Here is a 25,385-nt window from a genome sequence, read left to right on the forward strand (position 1 = left end):
GGCCTTCAAATAAGTCATGGTTGTACGGCAGTGAAGCATCGGTGTTGAACACTGATGTCATGCTGTCGATGATGATGATGATGATGATGACGATGATGATCACGACGGCAGTTTAGTAGATGGTCAAAAAGTTGCTACCTGACAATCATCACAGAAAAACACTGCTATATATTAGCAGTCTCTTCCATATAGATACCGCCAGACATTTTGAAGCTTTCAGATTCTCTTTTGGATCACGTGAGTTTTAACTCAAGTGAGGTGCTGTTTTTATAAGAATCTATCCTCAATCTTTTGGGATCGAGATTCGGTTTTGTTGGGAACGGATGGCAATGGATGGAAGAATGTGGCACGAATAAAATTAGCTTTCAAAAGGAAGCAAAAACACAGGTAGTGATCGCGGTTCGCGTGAGGTGCATTTCAATGAAAGGGTTTTTCTCGGAGACAAGTTCTTCGGTGTAAGGATGAGTTGGGATTCTCCACAACGACTGCCATAAAGACGGACGGGAAAGGGTGTGGCATACAAACACCTGAAACCAATTGCCAATAGTAAAAACCAATACAGGCGCGTAAAATGAAGTATCCTACCTCCATACTATTACTGGATACTGATGTTGTAGAGAGAAATGCTCTTCAGCTACAAATCCACAGAAAGGTCAAGGAAACGGTAAAATTTCCATGACAAACCTAGGTTTCAGATTGCTTGACTCCCGGCAGCCGGACTTCACTGTCGACGCACAATTTAGTAACCCCAAGAAACCCTCGTAATTATTTATGCAGGACATTCAAAAATACCCAGGCAGGCAAACATCGAGTAGGTCGCTTCGGAGAAGGCTCAAATTCACGCAAAGATGAGATCACGGATACAACTTTCGAAACCTAAGTAATCCAAGTATCATCCATTTAGCTGGATTCACTTGAGTCTCCTGTCGAGACAAAATTCGAGCGCAAATAAGAGCATTCGCTGAATTCTGTGCACTTTGGGTTCAAATGGAACATAAGGTTCACGGGAACTGGGATGCAGCGCCTGCCTGATAAGCCCCGAGAAGGCTGAAACTGGTCGGAGGATGCTGAAGAATAATCAGCCAACTTATGAGTAGTGGGTTACGTTTAGACATTCACAGTTAACAGTTATTTACATGCGAAGCACGGGGAAACAACAACAAACCATCATATATCTGTGACGCAGAGAAGTAATCCAGCACGCATTCCGTCCAGTCTGGGACCTGTCTGGTGGATTTGGATGAAAGCAACCGTTAGATGTCCAGCTCGAAAATTCACAGTACACCTGAAATATCTCTACATCTACTTGATGAGCTAACTCAGGAAGAATGTAGCTCTTCCAGGAATGAAGACCTTTGCTGGCAAAAAATCGCGGACCACGACGTGTGATAATCATCAGCTTCCCCATGCGAACCATGAAAAGCCATCAACGGTTAGCAGACAGATGGTCGGTGGTCAGTATTATAGCGCACTTTGATGCAAGCGCCAAACCAAGTAAACCGAATGAAAAACACAGTAGACTATTGTGGAACTAAACACTAAGTTGCAAAATAAGATGGTGATAAAACTAAGATGATACTCAAAAATAGCTAAGTTAACCAAATATGCTGCTTAGGTATCGCCAGTATGTCAGATAAAGGCAATTCAACCCGCATTCCTAAATGGAGGCGATTTTTATCGCCTTGTGGAAAATCAGTTTTCTAGCCCAAATCAGAAGGGTTAGGGAATGCACCTCACGATTCCAGCCACGATTCGAAAGACCGTCCTTACGGCCAAATGCTAATAGTTCTCATTTTGTAGCACGCACTAAACAGCTGATTTTTAGTGGCGCCGGTCTGGATCCACATAGGTAAACTGAATCCGAAGTTGATCACAAGTAAATTCACCAAAAGCGGGCACAGTAATTAGTGCACTTTCCTAGGGGCTGACCCAAAAGTACATTGCGCCCTAGTAGTTTCTACTCAGTGTGCCATCGAGGTTCTCTCCCAAGATCAAGTTTAGGAACAGTCATGTCAAACCACTACCAAGAGATGCCTCCAAAAAGAGTAATCAACCTACTAACTTCGATCAAAATCAAACGCCTTGACAGTGACCGGTTGAGCTCCGTGGGCCGGCAAGATGAATTTTAAGAAACAGAAAACTGCACTGGTAGTCAAACTTACTTTGCTTTGTGTGCCTGTGACTCGGGTTGATTTTTGTAAACTGAGCTGGCCGAAAATGCTGACGGAGGTAATCGTAGTTGTTCAAGGTCCTTGTGTATACGTTTGACACCAGCCGGGTCTGAATAGTACAAGAGAGCATCGGTTGAAGAGAACGAGATGCAACGAAAATTGCGAGCGATAAGTGTGTTAGGCCTACGGAGCCCCTCCACCATAATCAAAAGCTAGGAGACTGGTGCAAGATACCAGCAAAGGCAAAGAGGGATGAAATGCCAAAAAGAACTGTTAGTGGCTGAAAAGCCTGCACTGAAACAATCACCTAGGGAGCAGTATCATTCTTAAATAAACAGATGTGTTCTCTATTCGGTCAGACTGGGATTGTTGTCTCCCAGCTGTGATTTTTGAAGAAAGCATGTGAGAAAGACTGAAAGAAATAGGTAATAGATGGAAAAACCCTGTGACAACCTCATGAGTATCTGCGCTGTTAGATAAAGAAACTGTACATTCCGATCTGTATTATACGCATATATAAACGCGATTTCCAAAAACCCAGACCTACTTTTTTATCGCAACCGCTTGTTTTCAGTACCGTTGAGATGTTTAAACCGAAATATCGACAGCTCATGCAAACACATCACGGACAGCGGTAACAGTACAGGTGTAACCATCGGAAATGTTTCTTCTTCGAAATCCTTCGACTCAATAGGTTGGTTACTGAAGGGCTTTTGAAGGTTAGAAAATTGTGCGGAGACGGCGGCACGCCATTAAACACTCCTTTGATTATTACGTACTGACTAACTTAGTATCTCGCTCTAGACATATGGCTTACTTTAATGAAAAGCGAACACAAGATAGAGGCATTTAGATTATCAAAAAGGCGCTTTCTTTCAAGAGCGCTCTACTTGTATGCTTCCTCTTTAAACTAAACAGGGGGAAATGTTGGCTTATGGAGTGATAGTCAAGAGAAGCAAATTCCACTCAGGTTGGAATACCTTATTATCCCCACAGATCATCAAATTGGGAATGAAAGAGAATACCGAACCCGCAGATAAAGTTAAGTGGACAAACAAAAGGAAAGAAAGTCGACCACTTAGGTCTCATTCGTAAGCGTCCTCGATAGGAAAGAGAACTTCGTAACCAACTGGGATTGATTAATTGAAAATAACTGGGATACACTTTTTAGTCGACGTGTGAGTTCCTCGCCCGCGGCACAGAAAAAGCGAAACTCTACTCAAACTTTGAATTTTCATTGGGAAACAGCCGCTCTGACGGTAGTGAAGCATCAGAAAATTCAACACCAGTTACAGATTTGCAGAGGAGCCGTGAGAAATTAGTGATTTTGAGTACCTAGCATTAGATAGTTGGTTATATAGGGTGCTGCTCACCTAAGTGATTGCAGATCAGGATAAGAAAACCTACCTATTTCCTTACCATACAATCCAGTTGAAAGAGGGCTGATCACGATTCATCGCAAGCCTCTTACATCTCGGTTGACCTGATTTAGACCCAATGGTTGTAGACCTTACCAGTCCGAACATTTTACAGGAACCTAGTTTCAGCTTGCTCAAAAACACTCTTCCTACATATATGTAGTTTTCTTATGGTTGGAAACTTCGAACTACTTGATCTTTTAAGAAAGAAGGTACATTTTAGAGGGCCGGAAGCGCAGGACAGTTGAGCGAAGATGGCAAAGACAAAAATATCGCCTTCAGACCTGCGCGTGCAACGTCCGTGATTATCCCAACAGCCTAGACAGAGTATACCGGCATCACTCGGGTGTACAAAAACTCTCATAGAGGTGTGAAAATGCGCGATTTAAGGCTGTCCATCCGTCTCCATATAGTCGGGCGACCTAAAGAAACGGAATCAGTTACTCTGGCATAAAATAAGTTCGGCTGTCGCGCCCTTTGGTGCTTAACTGCCATGGCACCAGAAGGAAGTACGAGGGCCGGGATGCTGCCAGGTTGCCCAAGCCAAGACAAGCGAAGTCGAAAGGCAGAGTTCGGGTCGAACCACGGACTTTGCGGTCAGTGAATTCGCGCTCTAACCACTGAGCTATCTGGCATGCTTCGCGTGGGACAGTGAACACGAGTAAACTGAGGGCTCAAGATACAGATCGTTTGTTCAGCAGTTCGTCTGACCTCAAGTCCGGTTAGTTGAGTGGCCCACTTTATTGTATAGCTTAGGTACATCGAGCGAGTGGGAACCTGAAGATGTTAGGCTGGCGTGCAGGCTAAAATGAAGAATGCGTCGAACCCAAACCGTTTCCCGTAAACTATGGAGGCTAGCGAAATCCAGTAAGCGTGTTCGTAAATGGTTGTGCAAGAATATCGCAGCAGATAGCTTCACCGAAGCGTGGATGCAACGGTATCAAGCTAGACAATGTTTGCCTTCAGATAACGGTTGGTAAAGCGTGTCTTCATATGCCTCAATCGACCGCGAACCCCCCGGGTTCTTGTGGGCTCTCACATCGCACCACTTAACCATACTGATCAACAAAGAGTAATCACAGTTGGCCGTACAGTGAGATTGAGATAGATGAGCGGATATAACAGACACACACAGGTCTTCATCGCAAACGGGTATTGGATGGAGAAGTCTGCGTCAGCTAGTGTTAACAATGTGCATATCACCTTGAAACTTAAGCACAAGTTGAATGGCTGTTCATTCGATGCAAAGTTTAGTTTGCGTGCATGAGCGAGTTGATCACACCATACAAATGATGTGCAGTACAAGAAGTAGACCTGTGGGTAGAACTAAGCCAGTAAAGCAATATCGATGCAAATTATCTACGAAAGTAATACAGATACAAGACCATTGGTGAGGGATGAATGCATTTTGTAAACTAAGCACAAATGCCCCGGGATGACTAAGCCTCAATGATCTAGTTTGATGTGATGTCTATGCCGTAACGGGGATGATTTATCGGATGGCAGTGAGCACAGACAGACGTGAAAACATCTATGCGAAGACGACAAAAATAGGAGAGTTATGATTTCCTTTTAGTCCATTCACTCACGATCAAGGTTCCGAGGGACTCATGTCGAGTCAGTGTCACCTGAATTGTTATTTAGTGGGATCAGCCCTCTGTATATATGTCAGACAGTCCAGGAAATAAGGGATCATTTTTCCAGTTGTGAACAACCACAGAGATTGTGTATACACAAGTACGATTTTCGTTTTACGCCTCAGTTACAGATATTCTAAGGTAACGGAACGTTTGAAATGTACACCATCATCATACATTAAGAAGAACAAGAACATTCCCAAGACACCCACAAGCAGCTAAATCGTCCTGGACCGATTGCAGAAAATGAAAGCAGTATACCATGTTGGCCGTCCATCCAAACAACAAACAAGCCCAATGTCCTTTTGGAGGAGCAGTTTTTGTCAATTTGCAGAAAGTCAGTCCGTTCACATCCACCAAGACTTGCAATTTCAGAATCCGAATCAATCCGCCGACCTGGACCTCGATCGGATTTACGTCCTTCTAAGACTTTGGGTAGCTAGGGCTCTATGAAACGATGTGCAATTCCAATCAGACTAGTCTGCGTGTTCTTCGGCTTTTACCTATCACACTACATTTGCTTTGGTTGTTTATTCTGGTTTGGGCTCTGTTCTTCAGGAGGTAATAGCTTGTCCTCTTTTCATAAGACGAATGAACCAAGGCTGTTTAATTGAAGACAACTTGGAATCTTTACGGTGACTAAAGAGATGAGTATAGCATAGAGTAAGATTGAAGCTTTCAGGGTTTCTTTGTATTACATTTCAAAGGCCACTTTTTATTGAACGATCCAGGCAATCTCTACGACTGAGAACAACGGTAGTTGCAACCTCTGGATATGCTCCCTCCAACTCGGTCGGTCACGCAAGTTTACATGCTGTGTAGCGTCAAGCAAATTCCCTTATTGGATATTTGAGCAAAAACAATCTGTCCAGGCTTTCATTCACTGTCACTGCTTTGAGAGTAGAGCTCACAGAGGAATCATCGACCACACATTGCCGTGAACAACAGTTAGCTGAAAACGTCTAAGCCACAGTTGAACTATCTGATGTCAGGCACCATGACAACGATTGACCTTTCAAAGGCCACTAAAAACCTGTTGTGAAATCTGTTATTGAAGGAGAAGTGGCACTTTATTCTACCTAATTATGAGATAATCACGCCGCTCATCGGTCATCGTGACCAAACGCCTTACAATTCAACAACTAGCAGAGATGTTGCGATCTCAAAGCTCGCTGGGGAGATGCTCAATACCGATGTCCAAAAAAGGAAAAAAATTGCCGTTCAGTGCTTCCCGGCTTTCCGATCAAGACCAAATTTATTTACAGGAGGAGAGCCCAATCGAAAATTTCCAAATCTCCTCATGCTGCCAACAAATCTATGGGTTAGTTGCGGATGATTGACGAGATCTGAAGAACTTGAATCCACAGCAATGTCGTTTCAACAATCCCCATCATTTCCTATGCGATTATTCTAGCTATTCCACACCAAGAAAATAGAAACCACTGTATGCAATTTTCACCCTAATTAGAGCTCGTGAGCAATGCATTTACTTGGCTGTGCTGGGAACCCCAAATTTCAGACATGCGAAGCGAGCGCATTATCAGAGTAATCGTATAAGGACAGTCACATCGCTCACGAATGGATATGTTCACCTGCTCATACGCGTTAATTCGGATTTGCCTAGCGTGTACTAGTAAAGTGGTGGTGGTGGTGGTGATCTTGCCCGCTTCGTATTTCTAATCCTCGTTGTTTGGATCCTGGCAGGGCCAAGTATAAGCAATGATGATGAGTTCTAATAAGAATGGCAGCCGAGTCGAGTGCTTCCGCATCTTAACGGATTTATGGCTTATTGGATATGCGGAAAACGAGCCATGAATACATACTGGTACACTTCACTCCTTACTCGCTTTTAAGCGGATCGCTGTGATTTTCCGGTTCGCTTTAGGTTCATTCATAAATGGAAAGTTTTCCTCCGAAAACCTTTGGGCATACCTGAAATTAGGTGCACATTCAACGAGAATACTGACCAATCTTACTCTGTCCTAGGCGCCATTCGTTTGGTCATCGATGCAGCACTCAGCAAAAACGGCAAGTTATGAAAGAGAAACTAGTTACAAGGAGGCGATGGCGACGACAAAAATCGGCAAGCAGAGACGGGCAACTGGTCCAACAAACGGAATAATAGAGTGCAGAACAAAGGGGGCAGTCAAATTCCGACAGGTTCACAGGAACTTACCAAAAATGGCGACAGTGACCAGGATGAACGTGCCCATTTGAGGGAGCATGGCATGGGGTTTAAGTGTTCACTGTCATACTGCTCTTGGCCGGCTCAACATTAGTCATCAACTTGGTCTGCTAAATTGACCGTTAAATTTGGTGATAAGATGTGCAACACAGTTCCATGACACTAGAAACAGCGTGGGTATTGCGCCAAAGCGTGAATTTGGAGCCGAATTACATTGGATCTCAATTAGACCACGAGAAACTATGCTTCTTAGTCCTATAGCTTAATTTGACAAGCAACAAACACGCGGCGGCAGCACACGCGACACCAAGCACAAAATGACCATAAATCAAAAACGCATTGAACGACGCTGATTGTAACCGGAAACACTATGCGCGTGTCAGCCAAAAGACCACACGGACATCAAGCAAAGCTCCATAAACAGATGCAGCGTGTTTTGTCTGCAGGATGGCTGTTTGCCATTGAGTGATTGAAGCGGAAACCCAAACACTCGAACCAACTGAATAAGTCTGAAACCCTTGGGTCACGGAGTTTGCACATTGTGTTTGACAACCACACAAAGCTCCAAATAAGTTGAATATGAACATTTTAGATAGGAAGATACTCAACACATGCATTTATCTGACAAGTTCAAGTTCTCATACCATACTTTGTCTAAGAGATTGGGTACACAGCCCAATCCTGAGGACATCCGGAAGCAATTAGTTAAGGTTTCTACATCAGGCTCACCCGCAATGAGACCATGAAACACTACTCAGGGGGAGGGCGAACCAGTCTTTACTCAGTTGTGAACGTCCCAGATTTCTCACTGTATGGCTGTCTGGATGACAGCTAAACTCTGTCAAAAACCGTATGTCGAGAGGCAGAGAAGGCTTGCCATTCAACCACATGACGCGCTTCTTTTCAGACAACATGCCTGCTACCCGTTTGAGATTCAGTACAATCGGAACTAACCGAAGAAACGGACATAATAGTCTGCTTCTACAGTACACCAAATTAACCCATCAACTGTGCACCGAAAAAAACAGAACAACTGACTGAAATTCCTAAGCATCATACCTTAAGTGGTCGAGCCATCGTACGGCACATGATTAGTTCACGTGAAACAAAGACTACGCAAGATATGTCCAAGACACCAGCTGTTCGGATGAGCTGTGAACATCAAATGAAGTTCGATATATTTGACATCCGAAGGGTGTCATTGTTGATAAAAGGGACTCTAAAAACAGACAACCATTACTGAAGTGCTGTTGGAGGTTAAAAATTAGATTAATTACGCTGCTGTCACATTGTGTACTTTTCCTTCTAAAATAAACAACGGGAAAATACGAAGGTCAGCTTCCTGAAATCAACCACTGAATGCCCGGAATCTACGGAGACCCTCAGCTCCGCTGGGTGTTGACCAGACAGACAACGCCGCCTCAGTATGCAGCGCGTCACAGGCTTGCATCAAACCCAGACAGCGCGAGCCAGCGTTGATCAAGGTCAGACAACGCCTCCGCAATATGCAACACGTCGCTGCCTCGTACCAAAGCCAGACCGCGTGCGTCAGCACTGAACCAAGTTCAGACAGTGTCCTTCCAATAAAAGGCCTGAGGCTGTTGTACTTTTCGCACTCGCACGCACTCGCGCTCTCGCAACCACCCTGTTGGAATATAGCTATTGTGTTCCTTTCCGTGAGCCTTTTTCTCTCCGACACTAGGCACTGGAGCGGGTCAGCAGCAGATACCACAGGCCGGCGAATCAGCAGATATAACAGAAAGGTTTCATTAAAAATGTAGTATGTATCTGTCAAGAATGAAAGACCAACCCTGGTCAAGGCTGGGACCAGGATATTTAAAATAGGAAGTGGCAACTTGTGGTATATGTACGCATCGCTGTGGGTTACTTTATCTGCACGCGAAGAAAATCTGCAGCTGATTTTGAGCTGCAAATAAGTCGCCAATGAAGGTTACATCACCATTATTCTTTGACTACTGTGCACTTGAGTAAAGTGTGTAGGTTGTCGGTTTTAGGAATATGAACAGTGGAACCCACATACACATCCCATGAGTTCACCGTTGAAATACGGAGGCACCGGATACATTCGATTGTAGTTATACACAGACTAGACAACGACTGAGGCATACAGTGATTTCCGGAATCATATTCACCCACAGAAAAAAGCACATAGGCACTGCTGATCTTGTCCGCTTGGATGGGAACCAAGTTGTGGAATGAAGGGGCTGTGGCAATCAGCGACAGTATGGAGTTATGAAAGGCAATTTGCGGACTATATTTTGTGGCACTCTTAGCCGTGGGAACTAGCGACTAAAACGTGTCTTCGACATCCAAATAGTTTGCTGAACAGTTGACCTTTCCCGGTCGCTCCACAACATCGGTCAGCCACCAATGTCCCTACACAGATCATAATGCAATGAACCGGCTAAAGTGATTTATGGATGAAAATGATCCCGGTCCGGTGATATGCTGAGCAGAAGCTAACGCGAGCTGATCAGAATAAATCGGATGTTAGAGTTGATTGTATCTCCATAAACTGTCCAAAAAGGCCATCCAAATCCATGACTGGTCCACATAGACTGGATGTTCTGAATCTATCTGGACAGATCTAGGCAGAACGTGCAGAGAGCGTATAGTACGCCTCATCAAGTTTCGGGACGCACCTGTGATAAAGCCGGCAACTTACGAGAGAGGTGGTCAACAACGGCAAGACGAAGAGTGGGAAAACCTAACGATATACTGAGAGACGTTTTGAACTCAATGGGGCCGACACTTACGCAAATAAATAGAAGGATAGGTGCTGGAAGTACTGCGCCCGAACACAAAAACCCATGTCGGGACGGAATGGAAAATCGATGGTAAAATATTAAAATATCACTGTCTAACACTAATGTTACAGTTTTGTCTTACGAAGTGTAAGGTAACAAACCAACACCGATCGGGATATCAGCTTCTCCAAGGAAGGACTAGTGGGTTCAATGCAGCAGACAAACGAAGTAACAGCAGACGCACATTAACAATGACGCACGGCAAACTGCAGTAATCACATCGGTGAGGGATGGCCTAAGGAGAGAAAGCATTTAGCTCCCATCAGAATGATTGCAAACCAAGTTGTAACCGACGGAGAACGTTGTTCCGGACTCTTTAGAGGAGATGTTCCTTTATGACGTGTCACTGAGGCCTTGAGTCACTGACTGAAAGACGTACGAGACGTCGGCGTGTTACTGTGGGAGTACCATAAGGTGCACAGTGTTGTATCCAGTGGAGTGCCGCGATAACACGTCCTTCATCTGAACTAAGAGAGCTTTGGGTGCTGGACAAGTGAAACATTGAGCTCAACTTATTACTCACCGAAGAAGGCTAACATCTGAAAGTGAACATTTTAAGACGAAGCGTGTGCTCTAGAGCACTGTTTGTTCTCGCTGGATAACCCACGAAGAAGGATAGACGAAGCGAGGCTATCCCTAAAAAGTGCATAGAGTCGGCAACACAATCTTCCAAAGAGGAACCATACAGGGTAACGCAGCAGGGCGTCCACCATCATGCGAACATTGAAGGTACTTGCTAGAAAGTGAGTGAGTGTTAAGGGAGCGGGATGAGACGAATACCTAAACTGTCTAAAAACGTATACGACGAAATGTACTGCTGGAAAAGGTTTTCGACAGACTTGGAAAAAGACGTGACTGTCTGACTGATGTAAGTTTGTCAGAAAGGGCAGAGTAACTTCAGTAAATATACACTAACAGTGTACGAATTAATAGTGAAGGGTTTCGACTGGAGGGACAGAAAAGCAAAAATGAATTTTTGTTACAAAAGGGGATTGAAAATAAAGTTGTCTACTTACAACTAATTCGTGGGAGTAGGCACCTCTCGCAGCGTGAGGTAATTGTTGATACCCTACAAACCACTACAATAAGGATGTGTGAATACGAGCAGCCTGCATATGACTGCTCAGGCACTCAGTCAGAGAAAAGGTTAGGGGATTGAGGAGCATTCTATTCCTAGAGTACACTTACAATGGGATAAGGGGAAGAGACTGAGAAAATATAAGTCCTTCACTCCTCCTCCACAAAAAGGCTAAATCAACATAATTGTTGCCTAATGTAATGTTACGTAGAGGGAATTTTCGGTCAAAGTCGACGCATGGGATACTGCTAAGTCGCGGACAGGGGAGCAGACGATGCAGAGAAAGAGGTCACAGAGATGCGGAGATCACTAATGAACTACAGAGACCCTTCGTTTGCGGAATCTGTCGACAGCTAAAACAGGCAGTGTTTCCAGTGTCATAGAAGCATGGACTGCATCCGGGTCACCTATCAACAAAGTCAGTAAACGATGAGCATTCCAAGGGCATTCAAATAAACTTCCAATGTACCAAATATCATATACGTCACAATACAACTCTGTGACATTCATATCTGCCACTATCTTGTAAAGCTATCAGTCAAAAGGAGACCATATATGTACTTCATATCAACAAGTTGGTCGACAACGGATAAAACGACCATAACATGTTTCCAACAGACCTCCACGTTTCATGAAAGAAGTGATATTCGACGGTAATGGAGAACGAAACGGTCAACTTAAAAAGTACTTTTGATAAGGTTTTTGTCGGGAGATTATCAGTGACCCTATAAGTAGCGCAAGAAAATAAACATTCTTTCTAGAGGCCAACTTTTAGGCACAACAAAACACAAAAGCACAACAAAAAGCACATTTGTTTGTCTCAGTTGGAACGTCCAGAACAGGGGTGACTTCCTGATCGATCCATAGGTGTGTCTTCGAAGAGTCTCTCAGGCTACACGTGATACTGACGTACAAATAGAAGTTACACCGAATTACTTCGAGGTTCAGGAACTTTATTGATTCTAACAAGGACATGTGTGATGCGCTTGTCAAATTTTGAGCGCCAATGCCCCATATCGTCACAAAGCTCTCAATCGATTTATTGGTGTCTTTTAAAGCCGCTCATGTTAAAGCAATAGTGGTAGTTGGTCTAAGCCTTCAGGTGGCGAAAAAGTGATCATAATCAGTCATACTCCAAATACAGTAGCTGCACCAGTGTCAGCTGGAACTACTAGTTCTACCACTTGCTGGGGGGGCGACTTTGGGAAATGACAATCAGACTACCTTCCCGAGATTGTTCCACTAGGCAGCCAAATGATTGCAAATTGTCTTCGAAAACACGAAACAACGACATCTAATAAGCTGTTGTCGAACAAATCCCCTAATGAGTTTAGCCCAGACGAATGGCTTCCGTGAATCCTGCATACTATCACCTAACACCACGTAATTGAGAGGTGCTGTTATAGAGATTCCCCAGTTTGCTTACTTCTCAATGCTCTGAAGTTCCATTCGAGGAATGGAAGTTAGTACTACTTATCCGTATAAATAACATCCGATAGCCAAGTGTATAAAGTAGTGGATTACCAACCACTTCAAACTGGCTGCCGGTTGCCGTCGAGGTAGTCCGTGCACCTTGCTGCAAAGGAAACTTACAACTTTTCCAATAAACCGAAGAACCGACCGATGGTACAGCGACTGGGCAAGTAAAACACCGCAGACTTCGAATGAGGAATTCACTCTCCAATAGTGGCGAAGAAAGCGGGGCCCATTGGCCCATTGCAAAACCTTTGTGAGCGGAATGAAAGTTTTTGCACAAAAATGTTGTATTTTGTTGCGTTGGTGCTCACACCAAAAGTCGTTCCGATCTACTTTCATATTCTTGCAGTTCACGAAATATCATGTCCACTGAAGCAATCTTACCCCTGGCGGAAAAAGTTCGGTGAAATACTTCCCTAGCATTGATGAGACATGGGATGCCTAGCTGGGACTCAGAAGGTTGGACTCGTCCGCTGAACTCGATTGCCTGTCTCTTCTAGTGCATCAGAGACACATCGTAGCTTTCGAAAATCCAATTCCATTGTGCGAATACTGAGCGCCAACGAAAGCTTAAGGTAATTGGAAGTACTCATACCCCACGGAGAACTCCAGCACACCGCAGACAAAGCAAGCGATGGAACCATTGGCCACCCACATCGCGGCAAAACCGCACGGCCAGGGTATGCAACGGATCATGTCCGCGCCTTTGTTGCGAGCACAGAAGCATCCAGCCGACAAGATCTTGCGATTACGCTTCAGAATGGGCACGCCTTGGTTGTCCGTGAAGAGTGCTGAGTTGACAGTCGCAAACCAGCCACAATGGGCTTGTCTCGTTGGTTCGTTATTCAGGCCAGTATGCGGCGTTCAGGCTGAACGGGCTTGTAAACAAGCCCTTTGGGAATCGGTTACACGGCCCGGACAGGTATTGATGCGCACCTAATTGCGCCTGGTCGGTGGGACACTATGGCAAGGCACTCAGTATTCGCACATTGGAATTGAAGTTCCCGAAGCTACTGTGTCCCGGATGGACTAAAACAGGCAGGCAATTGAGTTCAGAATACCACTTCAAGCCTTTGCGCCTCATCTAGGCATCCCGAGTTTCCAGTGGTCTGAGGAATGTTTTCCGTCAGAGGTATGATTGCTACATTGGACAACGAAATTTGGTGACCTGCGAAAATACGAATGTAGATCAGAATGGTTTTTGATTCGAGAATATATTCAACAAAATGCAAGGTTTTGGCGTAAAAAGTTTTATTCCATTCGCAGAGGTTTTGCAGCCAGGAGCATTGTGCAGCCAAGTAGCTCCCAACGGCAAGGAGAGGGCCATGTAATTTACGTAGCCGCCATCAGTGAAAAACTGAAGGGCTGTGATGATATGTGAATTAAGTGTATTCATCTCCATGTAGGAAGAGGTATGCAAAAAAATGCGGCAAAAACACCAGCAAAGCACGTGGATGCAGCGTTAAACGTTCCGTAGAAGACCGCGTGATGGCTGAGTCGGAACAGTTGCACCAATGGTCAGGCGGTATTTGCATGTAACCTGTCATTAAGGCTAAAGGTATCCTATCATTCCAACCGGATATGTAACAGATAATCTGAAGCAAACAGTAGCAAACATTAGCGTACGATGTGCCTCATTCAAATCCTCCAGTGACGTGACTTAAAAGCAGCTTTTCCGATCTGTTACGAAGTACATAATTTGGGTGGCGATTTCAAAACCTACACACTCACCAATAGACATGTGAAAGCGCACAAATCTATTCCTTTTACATGGATTTCAGGTTGCGCAAACGAAGGGTTTAGCTAGCAAAATCGCTATTTCACTCATGTCCTTCAATTATCATAACGATTAGAAGAGGGGTGAGTAGACCAAATTACTCTTATAAATGTAAAACAATATCAGAAAATTTGAGTGCTCAGAAAGTAAGTAAAAAAACGTGAAGACAAAGCAGAAGAAATGACAGCCAACTGTCCAGTTGTGCGCACACAGATGTCGACAAAGTCACTGGGACGGGTACAAGTGAACCAGATGAATTAGTTTAGTACAAATAACTTCCATTTTGTCCCCATTCATGATCATAGAGACATGGATAAAAACGATTCCACTGGGACTCGGCGAAGACACATTGATTAGAACACAGTCTGGCTGAATGCGGACAAACAATAGATGATCAAAAGGGGCGAAGGAGACTATGGTAGAATGAATTTGCCGCACCACAGGTCTAACATGCCTACACGCAGTCGCTGAAAGGATGAAATTATCCATTGATTTACACCAAAAAACCAGCAAACTTAGGCTAGATGAGAAGTGTGGGAAAGTGAAAAATAATAGCTGGAAAAATTGTGCTCAAGCGATCTATTTCACATCTAGGATAAAAATGTATTCAGAGGAGTTGACGAATTCATAGGTGTCCACTTATACAAAACTACGATGGTGATAACAATGTTCAACTGTTGGATCAGGTGGTGAACAACACGCGTAGTCATGAGTATGATAGAGGGAGGCGTCCGCGGTGGCCCAGGCAAACATTTGTCTGACTGGCGAAAGCCGACTTGATCCCCATCCTCGGTGTTTTTCATCGGCACAAAGCATACGTGCACAGCCTACTGCTGAATATACACCACACTAATTGGTATCTATGTCCTAAGATCTGCCAAAGAGACCAAGACATGAGTCACATCTGGTCGTCTCGCATTCGCGCATCGTTCAGCTGATTCTGTCCTATTTATACTTTACGTAGTATCTCCAGCAAACGACTACACTTATGAGCAGAGTGACGGTTCACCTTTCGCTAGCGGCATTTTTATTCACCTCCAAATTTGAGCTAAGGTACGCCCAGTGAAGATATAACACGAGTGCCACAGGCGGGGAATCCAACTTTCAACCCCACTGTTAACAGTCAGGTGTTCTACCAGTTGAACACTCGCAACATTGAAGCATTTGGTCTCCATATGTGGTTAGCCTATTTCCCCCGAGAGATCAACAGTCGACTATCCCCCGTGACACTGATTAATCCTTGGTGTGACTTCCACTGCAAAGAACGCTTTGCTGACTTCCAGAATCAAGCTTGGAGCCGAAGTGCACAAGCATAACTTAGGGCAAAGAACGTAAAAGCTCAGCTGGCAGCGATCACGTCCGGTTAGCGAAAGATGAATTTAATTCCCGTTGTTCGTGTTCGTCCTCTCATTCATTCGCATTATCCGTACTTTAAGTCTCTGCTGGATAGCGTTTAATTGGTACGAGACTAAAAAAAACTCATTTTCCTATAACTAATGAATACGATGCATTCCGCCCGTGATTTGTCTAAAAAACAGAAGACCAAGTTAATCCGCTAATTAAAGAATCCATTGAAATAACAAAATTCTTATGTGAAATTGTCAAGTCTATGAGGATGAGTTCAACTGATAGTTACGTAAAAGTTGCACCAACCAACAAGTTGCTGAATCTGGAGCAGAACGGGATCATCTGAGAGTTATACACAGACTTTCGACCATAAACGGTGCGAACAACCCCGTGAACTAACCCATAAATTCACTTTCTTTAAGTGTCATGACATCACCGCCCAAACAAGGAGTAGCTCACACGGATCTGTCAACAAACGGTCAAAACGGAGTCGAGGTTTTTCGAAAGAATGGGCTATCAGCCCAGCAGGAACGCAAAGCAGAAACTTCATTCCGAATACAGACTACTGAGGATTGAGTAGTTCACTATTCCCACAGCTTGGAAATTAGTGCGTATAGTTTGCAACCCACACCCCGAGTACGGTAACTTGAGATGCCTCGTGATTCAGCTGCAATATAACCGACAACCAAGCATGCTAGGTTTTCTATCAAAATATGGAAAGTAAGAAGGGAATTTTCACCCAAACATGAACTATCAGATTAATAAGTCAACTCCGATTAAAAGGTGATTTATATCCAAGTAGAGCTGCCATTACTGCTCACGGTTTGAGCTTCCTTCATACTGCATCCAGAATTTCAGATTCCCAAACACATGACGAACGCGGTGTTATTCCCCAAATTAACTTGATTCTAGTCGACTACAAGAGAAATTCCCAAAAAGGTTGCACTTATTGATTACTTCCAAAATTCCGCCCAATAACTAGGCCTTATGTAACGTCACAAAACCAAGATGAATATCAAGAAACAGTAGAATTCTAGAATTCTAGTCGCCAACCCCTGGTGGCCTCTACTGCTATGTTCGCGTTACGAAAGCAAAATGATATTAAGCTAAGAAACAAAAATGCACTTCACCGAGGACAAGCTCACTTTCATCATGCATATCAGTGTCGTTAACCATAGTGAATTAGCTGCGCCTCTGGATCGGCCTACCACATTGGACTACGCCCATCAACCTGGGCTCATAATAGGTAGTGTCACACGAGGTTTGCACTGAGCCGCAGGTGAAACCGACTGAACTCCACACAGCTGGGGTAAACCTGAGGAAATAAAGTTGGAGGGTTGATTGGAGGGGATAGTTCTGAAGACAGTGCCATGCCCAAACAGTCAAGAGGGGACAAACGAACAGCTGAGAATAACAGCGTACGCGAAAGGGGATCTAGTTGCCAGCCCCACCCAAAAGACTCAGCTGGGGCACATTTATGGCTACTTATTGCTAGCCCTTCAACGAATAAACAGTATAGGCTATTATTCAGCTTGGTCTGTACAGTGGTGGTCGCCGTTTTAGGCTGGACACTACGAAATGTTCAGAGTTCTAAAACTGGCAATTTGAAAATACACAAGAAGCATATATTAAATAAGAGGCATCAAATCGGAATTCGATACAATTCAACACAGTGTGACGCAAAGCACAGGAAATGAGAAATCAAGGAAACAACCCACCGGCCTCGACCAGAGAATTTCAGTGGCCAACTGTCTAAGACTTTTATGGGCTGGGGGAGTTGTACTTATTCGAAAGCTAGCGAGGGTTGTCTAACACCTCTGGGTTTGCCACACACACCATCAACCAACCGTAAGGCACTGAACGCGTTTTCAAGACAATCACGGTCCATCGCAACACGAAGGATTCGAGGAACTTTCAGTGAGTCATCTTGAAAACCCCAAACAAGTTGCCGGTTGATATGGAAGCTAACGGGAAAATACACCTACAAACAACAGCATTCTAGTCGCTATATCGCTGAAAATCACGAAGTAAAGCGGAATAGATAGTCAATATAATGGTGCCAGCGGAGTAAATTCGCATTATTTCCGTCGTGATGATTTGCGAACTCGCACGGTTGATGAAAACTCTTCGGCAGAAGTTCCCTTCATAAAATACACCGCAACATATCGAATATCGTACAAACTGAAGCATGAGGTGGCCTTTATGCAGCACATTCAGTTGAAGAATAGTCTAAAAGAGAGATTCAGCTGAGTCTCCCATGAAAACCAAATCGACGTGCATTTGTCGAGAACAGCAGCCCGACGTTTTCAACACCGAACATTCGCAGTGCACCACTCTCAGGAGACGTGCATGCTCTACTGTAATCCAGAAACATCGAATAAGGGTCAAGATACAGTTGTTGTGATAACGCAGGTGCAAGTGCTGTTAACGGGCTGTGATCAAAGTTCACACAACCATGTCGCAGTGTTTTAAGTGACGAAACACACCAGGCATACATGCAAACGCCGGGTGCAGAATTCTGGGCAATCCAACAACCATGTAGATTTTTTTTCGCACAAAGACAATAACAACGCAGATAACATGTCATTTTGGCGTGAAAAAGTCAGCAGCCGGATGGACATCAGCTGCATAGCGTAGGGAGAGGTCGAGAGCAAACAAATGTGACGGAACGAATGAGCTGTTGTTTCCGCCCGAAAATGAAAGTTGTAAGGGGATAAAACAGCTACAGTGAGGGAAAACAACAGCTGCGTACGCGAATCATCCCAAGTGGACCTTTATGTCTGTCTTAATGAAGGCTGATGTAGATGAACACAAGTAGGCTTCATATGGAAAAATCTGTTACGGAGAGTGGGGAGGGGTGTTAATCATAACGAAATGAACGAAAATTGAACCCGCTTCTTTCCCAACTTTGTCACCATTTCGGGAGAACGAAATCAGACACAATAGTATCAGAAACAGCTGTGAGGAATAACAGCAAAAGTTCTGAAACTGAGTGGATTCAAGCGGGTTTTAAATGAAGAGACATGGAAGTTGGTGAGAATCAAATTCACGTGTGAAGTGTGATGGAAATTCCACAGAGTGCGAACGCACTCAAAACAATAATTCAAATGGTATTGCTTCGTTACGCATTGCTTGCTAAATATCCAACCAAGGCGGCAGTGGAATAAACAAAAAACAACCGTCTAGATAAATACATAGTTGGTTAGTCATTTTGTTGAGAAACAGTGAGAACGGATGCCCGATAGAATGACATGCAAAAACCGGTGCTCCTGTATGGATGTGCACCACTGTCCGTCAGCTACTGGGCTCCTCGCTGGCGGGCATGCATGCTGCTACGTGGGTTCACAACCGCTGGAAGGTTTTACCAGTGTTTACATTCTACACGTCTCTCACGATGTATACTCATGGAGGTGGGCAACAAGGTTGTCACTTTGTTAAAGACAACCAGTCAAACATCCGATGTGATGGCTCTAAAGTTTGTGTTGCTCGGTAAGATCGGAAATCTAGTAGTTTGAGATTCATCCGGTGGTTTAATCACCAGGATTAGGTGCGTCTCGCTGTAGATCCAAAGTCAGCAGCTACACGCTTGATTACACATGAAGGTAGCATCCAAATCAGAAGTAGGTTATCACTGTTCGTATGGGCACTTTGCAGAAATAACGCAATGTGGGAGATCCGTCTTCGAATAAGTCTGAGTATGGAATAGGAGAAGCAGAACTTACGGAGAGGAAATGAACTCAATAAGTGGAATCTCTAAGAGAATGAGCTCTCGGAGAAACTCAATGTCCCATACAGTCGACATTCCTTGGAAACGAGAGCTACTGCCATCAGTCAGCTGGCAACTTAACTGGTCGCGACTATCCAGTTGTAGCCGAAGTGCATACGATCACGTGCCCGTGGTGAATCAAGTTGCGCGGCGACAGTTTTCAGGAACAGATTATATCCCTGGAAACGTCAGTGCTCCCGAAAATATTCTATTTGATCAGATAGCCTGAAACTGCATCCTTGTTGTTGCACTGTCACACTGTCGCGGTTCAGATGAACAACACTGAGTATAAAAGATATAACTTGGACTCCTCACATAGACCTGTTTGCAGCACATAAGGTGACGAATGCCAAGTTAAGTAATTTGGTCCCCACCCGGATCAGCGTGAGGACAGTAGATGATGTTCAGATTACCCAGGGGTTAGAAGGTTCCATAAGGACTTGTACCCAAAATATAGCCATGGAAACTACGGCTTTATAGTTTGGCTGGTCAGCTTTAGTGTTCACAGTGTTCCACAAAAATTTCTGAATAACGCTTCCTTTAGTAACTATAACTTTAACCAAAATATGTACGTAACCTGCTTGACCAAAAAGCGTTAAGTGTACAAAAGTTTACCAAAGTTGTCAATTTCATTTTGACATTGTAGAGGAAGTCTTCCCAAGTTAGCGAATCGTTTAGTCATCAACTACCTTATGTTTGGGGATTTCTTCCGTTCGCTATAGAAAAACTTCCTGAAGCAAAATCATTGCATTACAGCTAAAGCAATTGAGCGCTTTTAACAAAGCGCTGGATTATTCGGCAAATCCGAACTACTACACACGTCCTAGCTTGCCGTACTTCTGTTGCCGGTCCTTTCATAATTGGAAAGGATAGTAAACTCGCAGACTATGGTCTGCCAACCGAAAATTTGAGAAAAAACGGTACACTATTAAGCAGGCAGTGGGCGCAGTTTTAGCCTCATTTTCACACCGACCATGTTACGACGTAGAATCGGTTTGGAGAGCATGAAACACGGTTAAATTCCTTATCCAAACCAACACAAAGCCGTCCACCTTTGTAATTTTACCGTGAAGTCGATTCACTTGGCCTTTTTGATAAACGAATTACCACTTTCGATAGGGAAGAGATGCAGGGTGTGAATAAAAACATACTCCTTGCTGGACATATCAACCTGGAGGGCGTAACCCATGCTAACGATACATGCATAGTGAAACGAGAGTTGCTACCCAACAATGCAAATGATGATGGATGTAAAGTTGTGCGCAAAACATATTTCGGTTCCAAATCTGCACGCCCTCCCGAAAGAGCGTCATACTAGTTAGACAAGTGATCTGCTATGCCGTGGACACAATATGTCGTGCACATACGCCCACAACACATAAACAGGCAACAAAAGGATTNACAATCGGAAGAGAGGTAAAACATGAGCCTTGTATTCGCACATGATGTAGAAACAAAAGACACACTGCTGCTCAGAATGTTTGTAACCGCGGAATTTCTAACAATGAGACGATGTTGTCGGCTAAACGTAAACAAACTGAAAGATTGGTTCATCAATCCTGATATCGTTCTAAACAACCATAAACGTAGCTCCAATTCGGAGGACTTAGTGACGTTCCTGATGTTGATTCTACTCAAGACAGCTCAGCAATGACAAGTCAATGAATACTGGTTGCATCGTAATTACAACCGACAGAAACATAGGCAAACGCAAAACGACTTTAGGTTCGATCGAAATTGAGCTTGACGAGGAGGTGCGTCTGATAAATCGGTTAAATCCTTGTACCACAAAAACAGGAGAAAGCGATGAAAAGTCGACCCAAACGGCTGCAGATGCTTCAAGTTATTGTGTACTCTACTAGTGACATTGTTCACAGCGCATTTATAATGCAGTCTCCTCCCCTAGAGAAACTGTTTTTTTGTACTGAGCACTCCACTGATCAGATGCAGATTTCGAAAATTCACCAGAAAATACGAAAAACGTGTGGAAACACCAGCTCCCTCATCCCTACAGCGACTATTCTAACGAATTCCCCTTCTTGATTGTGTGTCGCAACAGGCCTTATCAAACGCGGCTGATGTACAAATTAACACAAACAAACTTGAAACCAGGCTCAGCATGTACCCATATGAACTCGTAACGTGCACTCTCGGACAGTCCTGATGCCAAAGTTGTTTACGAGGAAAGACGTTTTTCCACGCCACAGAAAGACACTGTGGCTATGTACTCGTCTCAGGCTGCTGCGTGAGTCTCAAAGCAATCTACAAATCAGAGTGGGAACGAATCCAAAAGACGACAATAAATTTTGTGTATGTCTATAACCTGCTCCAGTTGGATGACCATGCACGCGATCTATCGTATGCAGACGGGCAGACAAGGCACTCCATTTAGTGTGCAGAGGCCTGATGGAATAATGGCACGATAGTGAAGCAAACTGAAACGATTATCTGTTTGACGGATTATACCGTAGTTCTGGTGCCTAAATCCTAATTAAAGCAAGTCATTCTTCACAACTTCAAATCATCAATCAACGGGTTGGAATCGCCTGCACACCAGCCTTGCGTAAGTAACAACTCAAATTTCAAATCAAGTTTTGTTTGTTATCGGGATGGCATTATCAACACCGGCAGTAATATTCCAGTAAAGTATACTGGCACTTAGCTGTCACACAGGATGGCAACCATTTTGAGTAGGGATATTTGGCTGGCTTAACCATCGGAATCAGAATAATTGGTCTGAACAATAAGCAATGGCGCAGACAGGTAGATTGGTTGTACTTTAGGCGTCTTCTCACATCACATGATTCGACAACCAAGGCCGCGTTGATAACGCCTTGACTGTGCGCTGTGCAGAGGGCTTGTTCAAAAGGCACAGAAAACCTGGAGTAGTCTCGCCATCATTGACATAGCTCACTGAAGTAGACCCTCGGGTGGATACTGGAGGCACAATCAGCATTCACTCGCGCAGCACCAACCGATGAAAACCGGTCATATTTAGTCTAAGTGGAGCTTATGTTTCGCAAACTATTGCCGAGACTAAACGGTGGGGCGTATGTAGACAAGTCTATCACTAACGCCAAAGAGGAATTCCTGCAATTTCCTGTGCACTGTGTTAAAAGTCAAATTCAGCAAAAAATTACGACGTGGTCGTCCTAGTATTGATCTGTATTCAATATCACACCAGTGTGGATGAGTTCGATTGTGAACTTCGAACGTGACCATAAGGCAAAATTTGGTATTGTCTGCTCGCTGAGCCAGCCCAGCTCGGTCGAAAGACAGTGCGGTTTTTTTGAAGACTATCCGAGATGAGTTAGCTTGAAAACCTGTGTCAATTTTCAGCTAACGCTTGCCAACTGATGCGGAGGTTAATTTCATCACACCTGTCCGGATTTCCGTTGTCGTCGTCGTTTGAACTAACAACCAGATCGGTGGCCCAAAGGTGACTTATGTCTGGCTCATGGATCAAGCACTGACGCCCACAAATACTCAAAACTCGGCATGAGAAAGCAAATTCTGGAATTCCACCTCGACGTCACCGAGCCAAATCACAGTAGCGTAGAACAAGGAACTTCATGGTGTATAATATGGCCTGAAGTTAACAGAATTCAATTGCTTAGAGGTTGTAGGCTTTAGAAATAGAATCTGATTTTTAACGGTATATGAAACTCTGCTCAGCCCTGTTCTGAGTGAAAGCGACCGAGAGGTATGACTTGGCAACGAAGTATGAAAACACTAATCGGTAAACCTAGTCCGGTCGCCAACTACCGCATCCCTGGGTGGAGATCCCGGGACTAATCTCACCAATCGTTAATGACACTGGTAGAAATGGCCCAGTCGCACAGCCAGTGGCGCTCATGCATCAAATCCATCGCCTTCAATCCGCATCTATCCGATTCCCGCACTAAGTGAACATGCCATCGCCTCCAAGGCTTGGCCGTATATCCCACACTGCCCCGTTTTTCAGTGATCGAAATTGTAGTAGCTGGAACCAATGTGCCTATGGTGTACGGTTTATAGCTGATAAACTGAATTGATTGAGTCAATTCTCAGCAAGAAACACCGGATGAAGGCCAGGTTGATATCGACTATTTGAAAAAACGAACCTAAGAGAACCACTTAAACTGTTTATTGTAATTAGCGAGGTGCGTTAACACCACACTCACAACTTCTCAAAGGTTACGGTCAAGGTGAACTAAACGTCGCGAACAAACTACATGAAGAGTTTACCGTACCTGACCTGAGCTATGTCCTTGTCAACTTTTGATGGTAGGGGATTATCAGTGTGTTGGTTTAGCGAATCTTGAACACTGTGAATCGGTACCAAGTGATTCTGTTTGGCCGGGTGGTTCACGGGAAGACAAATGAAGCCTTCTGGGAGATCAATAATGGGTCAGGAATGGTAGGTGAAAAGAGAAAACTGTGAAGTATATAAGAATTAGACCGAGTTAATTATTGGTCAGGTCGAGATTATGGTCAAAGACGACTACATCTGGTCACGTCGCCAAATATACAAGGCTATGACCTGTTGTGGGCAGGTGAACAAAAGAGACTACTCGAAGTCGCACGACTGCTTGTCACGGTTCATCAACCGTATCGGAAGAGACTGTGTGCTATTCACGAGGTGAACAATGTACGCGCATCCAAGTGTGACGATTAACAGACACACGCCTACGAAAAAACGAATTAAGTCCGCAAGGGCAGATAGGTAGCTGGGGATGGTAGAGCGAAACGATTGAAGTGCCATCGACAGGAGACACTAAAAAGTCGACTTACATTCAATAAAACAGGTGACCTTACAGCGAGACCGACAAGCAGTAGTGAATAAGACCTGATATAAAATGAGATGGTTCACAAGCGAGTTGGGAGCGCAGAAGGGAAACAGCACCAAAACATAGTGGAGAAGTACACTAGCAAACTTCCAAAAAACGCTTTCATCATACAAATACCCGACTAATTTTCACCTGCTGATACTCACGAATGAGGTGGGCGGTGAGCCCAGCCCAAAAGGACAACAAAGAAGGTATTTTGAGCTAGTTAGCCAAGCAATGAAACTACACAATACAGGCTTTGTAGTACACTCATCCATCAGAAATAAAAATCTAGAAATTATTGGACAGCTAAATTCAATCTGTTTCGGGTGAGGTGATGCATACGACTATATGGTAAACATGGAGCTAATGTATCAGACAAACAAAAGAGATAAGTCTAAAAACACTCAGTTTGAGTGTACCGCGCTTGTATTCACTCTGTTCGTTCGAAATGGTGCTAAATTGATTCCATCAAGTCAAAAACATCAGTCACCTTAAAAATAAACCTTGAGTTGGAAGCACCGAAAAAACTCAGTCCGCAAGCGATAACACTTTCCAAAACAAAGGCGACGGTTTGCTATTGAAATAAATGTTTGTTTCTCAGGTTGCACGGATGATGGATGACGAGGCTGTCATCTTGAAAGAATTTTTATTTTTCAACAGAGCCGATACCAAAACATGGTGGTAATGCTGGCGGTGGGCGTAACTTATGAACGAGCACACAACAGCTGATGAATCACTATGGCTATCGCTGTTCGGGCCCCAAAGACAGCTCAAGGTGCTTTGTTTTTTACGATACACGGCACAATTCGTCTACCACTTCATCCTCTGCTGTCAGCGGCGTCGTCCTACAATCAACTCAGGTTGGTAGAGTGTGGGAAATGGGTATATATA

At 44.1% G+C, this 25,385-nt stretch overlaps 1 protein-coding gene across 1 annotated transcript in view; it reads right to left on the bottom strand.

Moving 5' to 3' along the window:
• Positions 1 to 25,385, bottom strand: part of T265_13359 (hypothetical protein) — a gene marked incomplete at both ends in the record, with an annotated part of 97,144 nt that overhangs the window by 63,093 nt on the left and 8,666 nt on the right. The window contains one exon of the mRNA XM_009168499.1: positions 2,163 to 2,280. Within this exon, the coding sequence (XP_009166763.1) occupies positions 2,163 to 2,280 (118 nt within the window). The remainder of the gene's footprint in view (positions 1 to 2,162; positions 2,281 to 25,385) is intronic.

The sequence above is a fragment of the Opisthorchis viverrini genome (genome assembly GCF_000715545.1).
Source record: "Opisthorchis viverrini unplaced genomic scaffold opera_v5_59, whole genome shotgun sequence".
Classification (NCBI taxonomy): domain Eukaryota; kingdom Metazoa; phylum Platyhelminthes; class Trematoda; order Opisthorchiida; family Opisthorchiidae; genus Opisthorchis; species Opisthorchis viverrini.